This window comes from Musca autumnalis, unplaced genomic scaffold (assembly GCF_047663935.1).
Source record: "Musca autumnalis isolate F117 unplaced genomic scaffold, ASM4766393v1 scaffold_2, whole genome shotgun sequence".
Taxonomy (NCBI): domain Eukaryota; kingdom Metazoa; phylum Arthropoda; class Insecta; order Diptera; family Muscidae; genus Musca; species Musca autumnalis.
Genome location: NW_027411755.1, coordinates 11871604 through 11884543, shown reverse-complemented (window position 1 = coordinate 11884543; position 12940 = coordinate 11871604). Strand labels below are relative to the sequence as shown.

The 12940-nt window shown below is 35.9% G+C and overlaps 1 protein-coding gene and 1 long non-coding RNA gene across 3 annotated transcripts in view; one reads left to right on the top strand and one right to left on the bottom strand.

Moving 5' to 3' along the window:
• Nucleotides 1–12940, bottom strand: part of LOC141393646 (uncharacterized) — a 194925-nt gene that overhangs the window by 132338 nt on the left and 49647 nt on the right. The window lies entirely within an intron of this gene.
• The window catches only part of LOC141393639 (uncharacterized), a 43814-nt gene continuing 31131 nt past the window's right edge, over nt 258–12940 (top strand). The window contains exon 1 of one of the 2 annotated variants that reach the window (XM_073966948.1): nt 258–562. In XM_073966948.1, coding sequence (XP_073823049.1) covers nt 427–562 — 136 coding nt within the window. In that variant the 5' untranslated portion in view covers nt 258–426. Of the gene's footprint in view, nt 563–9148; nt 10467–12940 lie in introns of those variants that run through there. The other variant, XM_073966950.1, reaches the window with a different exon arrangement.

Here is a 12940-nt window from a genome sequence, read left to right as displayed (position 1 = left end):
TCGGTATGTGGCGTGGGATGTTACAGATAATGTAAAAAATTATCAATATAAAATACAACAATTTTTTGTGTTTGTTTTTACTCGGATTACTTGAGTATGCAGTCATCATGGTAGCTCATTCAGCTCTCCTGCTTAAAGGAAGCCAATGACTATCATAGTCCACTGCATTAAATAAACAAAAACCCCGGCATATGATATGACCTGTCTGTCTGCCTGCTTGCCAACTGACATTTGGTTTTCTATCTCTGTAAATAAATAGTGTAAAAGATGAAACAAAGCAGGCGATTATGATGAAGTAAATTACTTATTATCACCACTAAAATGTTGAAAATAGTTTTCCAATTGTTAGTTAGACTTTAGAGTTCAGACACGGTACATGGTGAAGAATAAATTGTTTTAATTGTTGAAAATAAAAATTAAACGAAGATGGAAAATATTGAACTGAGATTAAAAGAAATGGAAAAACGTGGTTTAATCAAATCGAAAACGGCAAAACCGGCTCAGGTTGGTTTATACCATTACTATCATACGGATTTTTATTATTCAATGCCAGAGATAAGCAGTAAGTATTGTGAAAGTAGAAATTTAGAAAGAACTTCTAAAAGTTATCATTGTTTGAAAGACATTTTACGCTATTGGAACACTATGTATATGTATGAATAAGAACTATTTCTAAAGGATGGTATCAAATGTAAATAATAAATTGAATGATGAACTACTTTGTTATAAGAAAATCATCAAAAAAATTGCAAAAGATATCTTCTGCATAAAAACTATTTTTACAGACTACTCTAGGTATTAAAGTTCAGATGATTGGTATACTAAATAATGAATTAAAGTCTAGAAACCGCTTTAGAAATGTAGGATGAATTGAACTCATACTCAGGAACCCAAGAAAAAATTATCAACAAATTTGCACTTTAAAAGATTTCTCTCCATATTCTGTAGATGATGAAAAATTATCAACAAATTAGCACTAAAAATATATATCTGTATATACAAATGGATTATTGAGATATAAGAATGACAGTATCTACTGACATACAGATTACAAAAGTAGGATGCAATGAATTCATACTCAGGAACTAAAGAAGAAATTATCAACAAATTTGCACTTAAAAAGATTCTTTAGCCGCCATTGAAACTCCATATCTTGTAGATCATGACAAATTATCAAGAAATTAGCACTTTAAAAGATATCTTTAGATAGAAATTAATTCTTGAGGATAAAAGAATGACAATATCTAGAATTACATATGGTAAAGGTAGAATTGATTGAAAAATTATTAACAAATTAGCAATTTAAAAGCACTAGAAATGGATTCTTGAGGATATAAAAATGACGATATGTAAGACGAAGTATACATTATCAACAAATTTGCACTACAAAAGATTTCTTTAGCCGACATTGGCACTCCATATTCTGTAGATGATGAACAATTGTCAACATATTACGACTTAAATTATATATGAGTATATAAATATATTCCTGAGGATATAAGAATGGAAATAGTATTCTAGGGTAACATATTAGAAAAGTAGAATAAAATCAATTCACATTCAGGAACCGAAGAAGAAATTATCAACAAATTTGCACTTCAACAGATTTCTTTAGCGGTAATTGAAACTCCATATTCTGTAGATGATGAAAAACTATCGAAAAAATCAACACTTTAAAAGATATCAGTAGCTAGAAAGTGTTTCTTGAGGATATAAGAATGAAAAAACTTAGAAGTACATATTAGAAAGGTAGAATGAAATGAATTCATACTCAGGAACCGAAGATGAAATTCTCAACAAATTTGCACTTTAAAAGATTCCTTAAGCCGTCATTGACACTCCATATTCTGTAGATGATGAAGAATGACAATACTTAGGAGTACATATTAGAAAGGTAGAATGAAATGAATTCACACTCAGGAACCGAAGAAGAAAATATCAACAAATTTGCACTTCAAAAGAATTCTTTATGCAGAAATGGATTCTTTAGAATAAGAATTAAAATATATATTATTGCATATTAGAAAGGTAGAATGAAATGAATTCATACACGGGAACCAAAGAAGAAATTATCAACAAATTTGCACTTCAAAAGATGTCTTTAGCCATCATTGACACTCCATATACTGTAGATCATGAACAATTATCAACAAATAAGCACTTTAAAAGATATCTGTAGATGAAAATGGATTTTTGAGGATATAAGAATGACAATATCCAGGGGGGTTACTCTGTATTGTGTTGCGTTTGGTATTTTGTTAGCGCAAGATATTTGCGTTAACACACGATTTTGACATATGCTTTTGTATTACAGATAACGGCGGTGCCAGAAATGAAAAAAGGAATAAAAATAATGGCGAAAGGAGATACTAAAACGCATTTAATTTCCTTACGCATCGCATTTTTTAACGCATCGCGGTAGAGAGTAACCCCCCAGGATTACATATTACAAAGGTAGAATGAAGTGAATTCATACCCAGGAACCGATGAAGAAATTATCAACAAATTTGCACTTCAAAAGGAACAACAAATATTTTTGTGGAAGTAGTTTTGTAGGTGATGTAAAGTTATCAACAAATTAGCACTTTAAAAGATATCTTTTTCTAAATAGTGTGGTACCTTAAGGATATAAACAGCAACAGCTAGGATTACATATTAGAAATGTAGAATGAAATGAAGTCACAAGAACATATTATTTAATATTACATATGTACTTAACTTTATTATTCTATAACATTTTTTGACTGTACTAAGCAATCAAAATAGGCATTCTATGAAATTACCCTAAAATGGCACACATTTACTCGGTATATTTTGTATTAGTCGTAAGTTCCAATGCAAATTTTCTGCTGTAAATAATTTGTCAACCCTGCAGAAACATGTTGATATTTACCTTATTTCATTTGACACGTTAAAACATTCTTATCTTTTATTGTCTCAAGAGTACAATGGCCATAGAATATATCCGAACAAACGTGTGTGGTGGGATGCAAATGGTTTGTTAGAAATTCGTAATACAACCCTGAACCTATTTATTTCGTAGACACAAACCAAAATCTAAACAATAATTTTCGGAATAGACATTGTTGCCAGATTAAAATAAAAGTATTATGTTTCGGAATAGTTTGTTGATTTTACCTAATATTTTATTTGGTTTAAAATCAATTCTTTGCAATTCCAATTTAAAATTATTTTTTGATTAACAAACTTTTAGCATAAAGTAAAGGAGGGAATAAAAAATTATTCAAAAGGAAGGAATAAAAAATTATATTAAAAATATTAGAAATACAAAACCAATATCATATTACAAAGACGGTAAAAGGGAGCCAATCAATCCAAAATTAAATCAGGAGATAAATAGGAGACAAAATTTAGTGGAACACCTTGTCTACATTTTTAGTAAAATGAAAACAACCGCAACATAGCTTTTAAAATTGCAAAAAAAAAAAATTCAGTTTCTAAGGTCCCGGTCCACACTAGCGTGAATTTCATTAAAAAATTTCATGAAATTATGTGTTCTTAAATCGAATTCCCCACTACAGCAATTTTATGATTTTACTTTACTATGGAGGTCGATCTAGAGATGCATGAAATACAATTTTTTCAATAAAATCACTCTAGTGTGGACCCGGACAAGTCAAGAAATTCATTTGTTTCCTTGGGAACATTTTTTTAACAATATTGAAATACATTTCTATGTACATTTGAACATTACATGTATAATGTTCTTGTTAAAATACTCGTATACCCTTCCCACACGGAACATAGGGTGGAAACGAGTTCGTTCCAACGTTGTCTATTATGTTCGATACTTCGTATTTCTGGGCATAAAGTTCTTGTTTTCTGGCTGAATTGTACTTTGGGGATTCCATTCGAAGGCCATTTTGTTAAGGTCTGTGTTGAATTTTCTGTGCGTTAGAGTTGTGTAGTACCGAAACGAACTAGTTCCAAGGAACTATTGGAACTATATCGGGCTCTTACATTTATATAGTTCCTTGAGTTCATATAGTTCCAATCGTGCATATAATTCCTTTAATTTGTATAGTTGATTTTCTTCCTCTAATTCCACACTTACTTAAATAGCTGGCCCATTACAGAACATTTGTTCCATAGACCGAAGTAAGAAAAGATCTCAAATTCCCTCTGTTTCGCGCTTCTCTTTTTGGAATACCGCGCTTTGTCATCTCTTCATCTAATTGTTTTCGCCATCTATTCTTTGGCCTGCCAATTCTGCTTGCACCGCCATGTGGCTCGAATTTATACGCCTTTTTAGCGGGTTCATCACCGCTCATTCTTATTATATGGCCTAACCAACGCAATCGCTGCATCTCGATGCCTTTAACTATATTGATGTCGTTGTATAGCAGATACAGCTCGTGGTTCATACGACGTCGATATTCACCGTCCACGCAGATTGGTCCCTAGATCTTTCGAAGAATTTTTCTCTCAAACACGCCAAGCACTGCCTTATCTGCTTGCGCAAGTACCCAGGCTTCGGAACCATACATCAGCACGGGTAGTATCAGTTTTGTAAAGCGTTATTTTTGTTTGATCAGTTGTGGCTTTTGAAGTGCTTACTTAAGCCAAAGTAGCATATGTTGGCCAATACAATTCTTCTTTTTATTTCACAACTGATGTCGTTTGTTGTGTTTACGGCGGTGCCGAAGTCTTTTACTACCTCAAAATTATAGGAACCAACTTCAACAGTTCGCCCGATCTTTATGGACGCATTGCGCGTCGACACCATCAACTTGGTCTTCTCGCCGTTTACTGCCAGACCCACTTTAGCAGATTCTCCTTCGACCTTCATAAAGGTATCGGTTACTTCTTTTACTGATCGTCCCATGATGTCTATATCATCAGCATAGCAAGTAACATGTGGCTATTGGTGTAGATTGTGCCACTTCTTTTGACGTTTGCCTCTCGTATAACCTTTTCTAGCAGGATGTTGAAATGATCACACGAAAGGCTGTATCCTTGCCTGAAACATCTTTTGCTACAAAACTCTTCGGAGAGGTTCTTTCCTATTTTACAAAGCCGAATAAACTTTGCGGGGATACCAAATTCAGACATGGCTTGGAATACCTTTGAACGTAGCGGGCTGTTGAAGACTGCTTTATAATCGACAAAAAGGTGGTGGTGTCGATCTGCATCTCTTGGGTCTTCTCCAGGATTTGCCGCAGGGTAAATATCTAGTCAACGGTGGACTTGCCAGGTCTAAAGTCGCATTGCTATGGTCCAATTATTTAGTTGACCATGGGCTTTTGTCGTTCGCACAATATCCTTGACACTATCTTGTAGGCGATAAGGAGAAGACTTATGCCCCTATAGTTGGAGCATAAAGTTTTATCTCCTTTCTTATGGACGGGACACAGGATGCTCAGGTTCCAATCGTCGGGTACGCGTTCTTCCTACCAGTTGGAGCTAACTAGCTGATGCATACACCTTATCAGCGTGTCGCCTCCGGTTTTAAACAGCTCGGCTTTTAGGCCATCAGCTCCTTCTGCCTTATTATTCTTCAGCCGGTTTATTGCTGTCTTTACCTCATCTTGGCCGGGTGGTATACATTTAATACCATCTTCTGGGATTGGATCTGTGGTATCTTCGTCGACTTCGCTAATATTGGATACCAACAGTTTGGAAAAATGCTCTTTCCACATCCTTAGCATACTATCTGTATTAGTTACCAGATTACCTTGCTGGTTTCTACAGGAGGATGTGCCAGTTCCAAAGCCATCAGTTTGATGTTTCACTCTTTGGTAGAATTTTCGGACCATCCCTCTTTTTTTTCCTGCATACCATGGATTCCTTGGTGGATGTCTCTGGAATCCATACTAGAGTAAATTTATGAAATTGCAGTAGCGGGGAACTGGATCTAAGAACGCCTAATTTCATGAGATTTGTTTCATGACAAAAAAGCAAGAGACCTTTCGGAAGTCCGCCAGGCTGAGTGTTTTGAGTTTCTAGGCGCATGCGTTTGGTTTTTTTATGTTGATTTTGAGTCCTATCGCTTTTGCATTAATTTTTTAGAAAGACATTAATTTAAAATGGGCCTGAGCCATTGCTCTGTTGCTGTTAATAGATAAAATATTTTAGAAATTCAACTTTTCTTGAGGAGACATGACAAATATATTCCCTGCTACAAGCAATGAAGTTGCGCACATAGTTCACCCTGCTATAGATTGTTAAATTATGACTCGTAAGGTATTGGCCTGTGTTATTCCTCTGCAGTTATTACAATCTTTCAAGTCGCCATTTCTTCCATATTGGAGGCAGTCTTTCTTCCTCCTAAGATGTTATGATGTGAGGTCGAAGTAAATCAGATGCGGTTCTGTCGTTGACTTGTAGAGCTTTCGCCGGTAAACTTTTTTACCTCTTTTATTTCGTTGAAGCTGGGAGGGTTACGCGGTATATTCAGCCTATTTTCCATTGGACTGCTATTGTACATTTCGTTATTTTCAGTGGGGTTTCTGACGTTACTAATTTCTTCGAAATGTTCTCTCCATCTTTGAAATTGTTCATCATTGTTCGTTAGTAGCCTAACATTGCGATATTTATTGCTTGGCTTCTGGTACACCTTCTATTTATTGTTTGGGTTCTGGTACACCTTCTATTGTCCGGTGTAGCTTTCTCATGTTGTTCCGGCTAGCTGCATCCTCGGCGTTTTTTGCTAGATTTTCCAGGAACTTTTGTCTTTTCTTCCAGCTTTCTTCACTTGTTCTGCTAGTAATTGATATAGCTCACTTGCGATATTGCTGTCGTTCAACTGCATCTTAAGTTCCCCGCTATGAGAAATTAGGTTCCAAGTGTCGTCTGACATCCAATTTTTTCTCCGTTTTGGATTACGGCCAATGTTTCTTCCGAAACTTGGTGATATGTTCATTTGATGTCTTCCCATGTATGGTGCTGATTTATTGATAACTTTTTTGCGTATAGCCGTTTTAGGCGTAGTTGTTTTCGCCTTGTATTTCTTCTTGGGTATTTCAATGTGATCATAATGTCGCCTATGATGAGCTCGTGATCAATGTCAGATCCTCTTTTGTTTTTGACGTCTGACATAGAGCTTTTTCGTCCTCTATTTACGCATATGTGATCAAGTAATGCCGCTCGGTGAGGTCCATGTGTTTTTATGAATCTCCTTGTGCAGGAAGATGGAATGTTTGACACAGTTCTATGAACCGCTCATCGTTATTGTTTTTAACTCCACATCCGTTTTTTCCCATTGTCGCTCCCTAGTTTTGCGTTAAAGTCACCCATGAGAATTATGATGTCTCCTCTCTGTATTTGATTAAGCGTGGATATTAATTGTGCTATTACCATCTTCTGTGGGGCCATAGCACTGTGCTATGGTGACGTGTCTTACATTGCTCTTGAATCGAGCCATTATCACACGGTCAGCTGTTGGTTTTCATGTCTGCAACGATCTCCTAGTATTCTTCGACATTATGATCCCAATTCCGCTTTCACCACCATTTCCTTTGGGAAGTTCATCGCTTTTACTCCATCTCATTTCGCTTATACCTAAGATTTCGATGTCATAAGATGTCGAGGCTTGCACGGAAGGCCTCGATACGTCATAAAGAGTACATTCTATTGCGCAAAGCGGGTCCTATTTCGTGTGGAAATAGTCATTGCCATATGATCCTGATATTGTTTTTCATTTTGCCTTGTGTTAGTTTGGTTAAGTATTGTTTTTCTACTCCAGCTAAGTAGATTGGCCTGTCTTGGGTGGTGGGGCTGCCATCTATCGTTTCATCCTTGAATTTGTGCAGTGGTTGGGGGTCCTTGCTTATTTAGTGTTCTCATTTTCTTCAGGGTGGCACTATCTCCTGCTATTCCTATTTTTGTTGTCATTTTCTTCAGGGTGGAGCTATATCCTGCTATTCCTATTTTTGTGCCGAGGTTGGTTACTTGAATGTCATGGGCCTTTGAAGGGATTTCATCTGGAGCCACTTTTTACAAATATTTATCCAGATGGAATTAGTATTCAACTCCTTGGTGTCCAATAAACAAAACACCTTTCCATTTTAAAATTGGAGGTACAGACATTTTTGAATGACATTGCTTGAGTTCTTTGTCCATTTCAAGTGCTTCAACTGTTTTGATCTCACCCTATATTTATACGGTTGGTATTTCCAGCTCTCTCTCGTATGGCTTTTCCTTTTTAGTCTGTAGACTTTTATCTTATTGAAAAATATAAAAAAAAACTTTGAATTTAATTGATTAAAGCCTAAAAGTGAATGCTATAAATTTATTTATAAATCATCTTGGATTGAAAAATAATAAATACGCAATAAATGGAATAAAACCGAAATATACTGGTTTTTATACCTGTGAAATGGTTTAGGCAAAACAATGAACCAAGGTTCGACTACTCCTCCAGCAAGACTGGTGTTGGTGATGTCGTTCGTATATTTGTCGAGTGATAAGTAACATCGCAATCTGTGTTGATTGATATCAATTGTGCGGATGAAAAATCTTGGCGTTAAACCAAAACAAACAGTAATCGCAGCTGCAGCGTGTTGGATTTTTTTCGTGCCAAGACCGCGTACTTGTTGCACCAATCCTTCGGTCTACTTTTCTTTGCCCTGTAGTATGTTTTCGAACTGAGACCGACCATGGCCTGTTCAAACATCAAATCTCACCCACTGTTTACTTGAGACTTTGTGTCCTCTGTTCACGCAAACGAGGCTCGTGATCGGTATAATCCTAACTGTTGCATGGAAGAAGTACCTGCAGCACCTCTAACATACCATGTAATAGCCATCCCGAAGTCCTTGGGGAATAGGCTCTACAGATATCTGCATTGCTATGGCGGGCAATCCGGTAGTTATGGCGGTGGATGAGCCCATATTGGTTAACGGTGGCGCTCACAATCTTCCAAGAGGATTACACTCGTTCTTTGACGTTTTCTGATAGATTCTGGCCTTTAAGCTCTTCCTTGTGCTCACAAGCAAAAAAGAAATCCTGAAGAATTTTCTAATCAGAACATCGAAGAAAGAATTAAAGGAAATATAATAACTCTACAAAAAGTGTTTGTCGTCACACTGTGCAACAATGGCTACGGTCGATGCATGCCGCTTTATTTCATTGTTTTGATTTTCAAAAACAAAAACATCACCAAATGAGAGGAGGGCACACACAAGAAGAAGACGACACACAAAACACTGAATAAGAGTAGGAAGAAGAGAAAACAAACGGCACACGAAAAAAAAATGAATTTTCAATTTTTGTATTTCATGCGAGGCATACAAAATGAGAGACGGCACCATTGAAACAAATCAGTCAGTTCCAATTGTTCGTGAATGGAACACAACGTTGATTTGATTTTCGAAAGAGGGAAAATTCGATTGTTTTCGGTTTGTTCGGAAAGACAACGACATTTACGTATAAATTGTTGTAATACACCACTACAAAAGGCAGCAACAACAACAAACAAAACAATAAAAATATTCTCAAATATTACAAAATAACATGGCTTTGTGAAAATCCAGCAACAACAACACAAATGTAAAAAAAATATTTAAATACAAATTGTGAAATATGTGAGAACTGTTACAGTTCCACGTTACCTACCAAATAAAATGAGTGGCATTACAGTGCTAATAATTTCATGATTAATGAAAATAAACAAGAAAAATATTGAGGAAACGTTTTTGTCCTCCTAACCTTTGTAAAAAGTGAAAACATCTCATTATTTTGGTTTTTTCTGAGTCATTGAAAATGTGAAATGGTAACAAAAATTTAATGAATTAAATTCCGTTTAAATAAAACAAAGGGGAATTACAATAACAATAATATAATAGAAAAAAACAACAACAACAAAACAAGTATAAAAACTATCGGTATTTCTGCCACCTTCGACATTACTATCGCTAGACGTGGTCGTCGTCATCGCCGTTGTTAATACCTTTCTATAATACTTTTTTGGTTTATTTTCCTTTCCTCGTGTTGTTTTTGTAACCAATGCAATCGCCACCGGCTACCATACATCAAATAATGTTCTTGTTGTTCTTATTGTAACTGTCAATAAAAACAAAAACAAATAATTCTCTTCTCCTTTTGCGTCGCTAGTTCAAATTTTCAGCTCGGGGGTCTATTTATATGACAGCTGATATTTGTTGTGTTTTGTTATTCTTTTTATTCGGGTTCTATGTATTAACGTCGCCGTTGTTGGCGCATTCAACTTCATCATCATCACAATCATTATTATTATTCGACACTTGGATAGCCGCTATCATCACTGTAATGCTTAGCAATAAGAAATTCGCCGAAACAACAACCACCGCCTGTATTCTAATCTTCTCTGCCGTTCATCATAAGGGAAGCCGCTGTAGCAACAACTATCAACCACAGCAACAAAAAACGTGTTATTTGAATAGTTTTTCCAAGAATTGTCCGAAGTGGTGTTCCTCCTCATCATCGTCAATACCCTCATCATTTGTGGACAAACGACGACCCATAATGTAAGTGTTTCAGCTCAATCATTGGCCTAGTTATAGATGCATAAGTATGTTAATGTAAGGTGGACGTAAAATATGTAGAAATGATTTGAAGTTTCCACGAACCGAACACAATAAAAACAACTGAAAATCTTGGTATTATGCCTAGTTTAGGTCCAGGACTCAGATGATATGCTTACTACAGTTAGGTGTCCTAAGGTCAGTATAGCTGACCCCTGGATCAGATGGGACTAAACGAAAATCAGTTACGAGATCCCACCAAAGGTTTGCTTTGTAGTGTGAGGAATTAAGTTATCTAAACTGATCAACCATCGCAGATCTTAATGATCTTGTCGGAGACACTTTCAATTATAAATAGTTTGTCGTTCACCAGTCTCGGAGAAAAAGAAAAGAACAGGCCTCACTCATCTAAGTCCAGTACCCATATTTGTACATGTAGATATCCCAAAATAAACTTGAATATCGAAATGTGACAAAGACCTTCAGATTACTGACATCATTCAGTCGATTTGTAAGAAAGTACAAGGTAACGGAGCTTTAGGTAAACTCATAAAAAACAATTTCCCACAAACATCTCCCAGGTGACATGGCGAGACTTCTCTCATATAAATGAGTGCAGTTTGATCCAATATTTAGGTCAATGACATGGGATCTGCTTTTGTTTTTTAAGCTTGGTGAACATAAATGTGTCTAAATACAGACTGCTTTTTATTAATTTTTTACCGACGATTTGTCAATATTTGTTTGTCATCTTCTTCACCTCAAAAACATCAAATTAATCGAATCTTGACCACAATATAAAATTAACTTACAATAATTAAGAATATCATCACACAAAGTTCTTCCTCAGTTAGCACACGTATGTAATAACACAAATTTAAATTTTAAAGACAGCTTTAATCTGGATCACCGAGTTTTGTATTGTAGCGCGTTGACTAATACTAATGTTGTTGGTGTTTTCTTTTACGCTCATCGTCTTATTCATCTTCTGTTATATTTGCAAAGTTTCAAATGTGTACCTTGTTTGTTCTTTGTTTACTTTGTCGAAAATGTTGACATTATCAAAGTTTGATTTATATATGTAATGTGTTTCGCGCCAAAGCTGTTCATACGTTCCCTTTCCAACATTGGCTTTGTTTTCTCATGTATAGAGGAGTTTTTCAGGGCTGAAGTACTCAGGAAATGTAGCCTAAATTACACAGAGAGGTTTGTACCAGCGCTAAAAAGGTAATGTCTGCCTGGCAATGGAATCCGAGCGATAGATGAGGAAGGCGGGCATTCAAACATTGTTGTACCCAAAAGGCATGGATATTATAGAGGAAAGTAACGGGCTAAACGATCCCAGTACATCAGGTGTTATTAATATCCCGGTAATATAGAAGTGAAGCTGAAAGTAACGAGATTAAACCAAATATTCTCTTTCTAGTACCGCAAGTCGTATATGGAATTAGGTAATCTTAACTCTATACACCATCACATATCTTTACGATCTTGTCGGAGGCACTTTCAATCATAAATTGTTTGTCATTCGTAAGGTGAATAGGCCACGCTCCTCACAGTGAGAAAACTACGCCCATGGAAACATGGTTATTAGACTGTTACACCAGGCTAATACGCGTGCTACATTCTTCCTATTCCCTGAATTAAAACTGGTAGTATTGAATTGAAACTGTAGTAAAGTTTGACTGGAGGCTTTTTCTGATAAACCAAATCCAATTTATTAAGAGTAAGAAGATGCCCATATAGGGGATCTTTAAGTTGGTGACTCTAGTATAAACTTGAGGGTTCTCTGGAGGGCAATACTTTCTGAAAGCCTAATATATCTAAAGCGGTGCTGCTTTCGCAAAGTAAAATATGCTAGTTTACTTGACGACAGAAGTCACACTCGCCTTTCTGGATAATTTCAAGGTATTTCATGTTCAAAATTCAATTTCTTCCATCGCCAGATTCTATAATAAGGATATATTTCCGAATGGGTTAGACTAAAAACCACAGATACTTTCCAATATTGAGTCCATGTTTGTTGAAATAGTTGTGAAGTATATCCATAATATGGATTCAGTATTCTCTTCACAGTGCTTCAAATTTGATTACATTGCGTTAGTAGTACATCGTAGACATACATATGATAGCAGCTTTTCTCTTTCTGGTGTTGCTGATATATTATTAATGAACGAGTTCGAAGTTTTCATGGAAGGGCTACAATATCTTCATATCAGTCAACAAAAATAGGCCGTGGAATATCTCTTAATGAAAAAGAGATAGGAAAATCAAAAATAAATGTATGAAACACATTTGCATTTGAAAAACGAAAAGTTCTAGGAGAGAGAAGCCACTACATGTTCGATACGTCCGAAGATCTGGTTTACCACCAGTGAAACCAGGTAACGTAATTTGGTGACTACGTAGGTTCGAGTCCTTGGCTTTCCTTTTTCACTTGCAAATAATTTTCAATTATCAAGCTTAACTCTAAACGA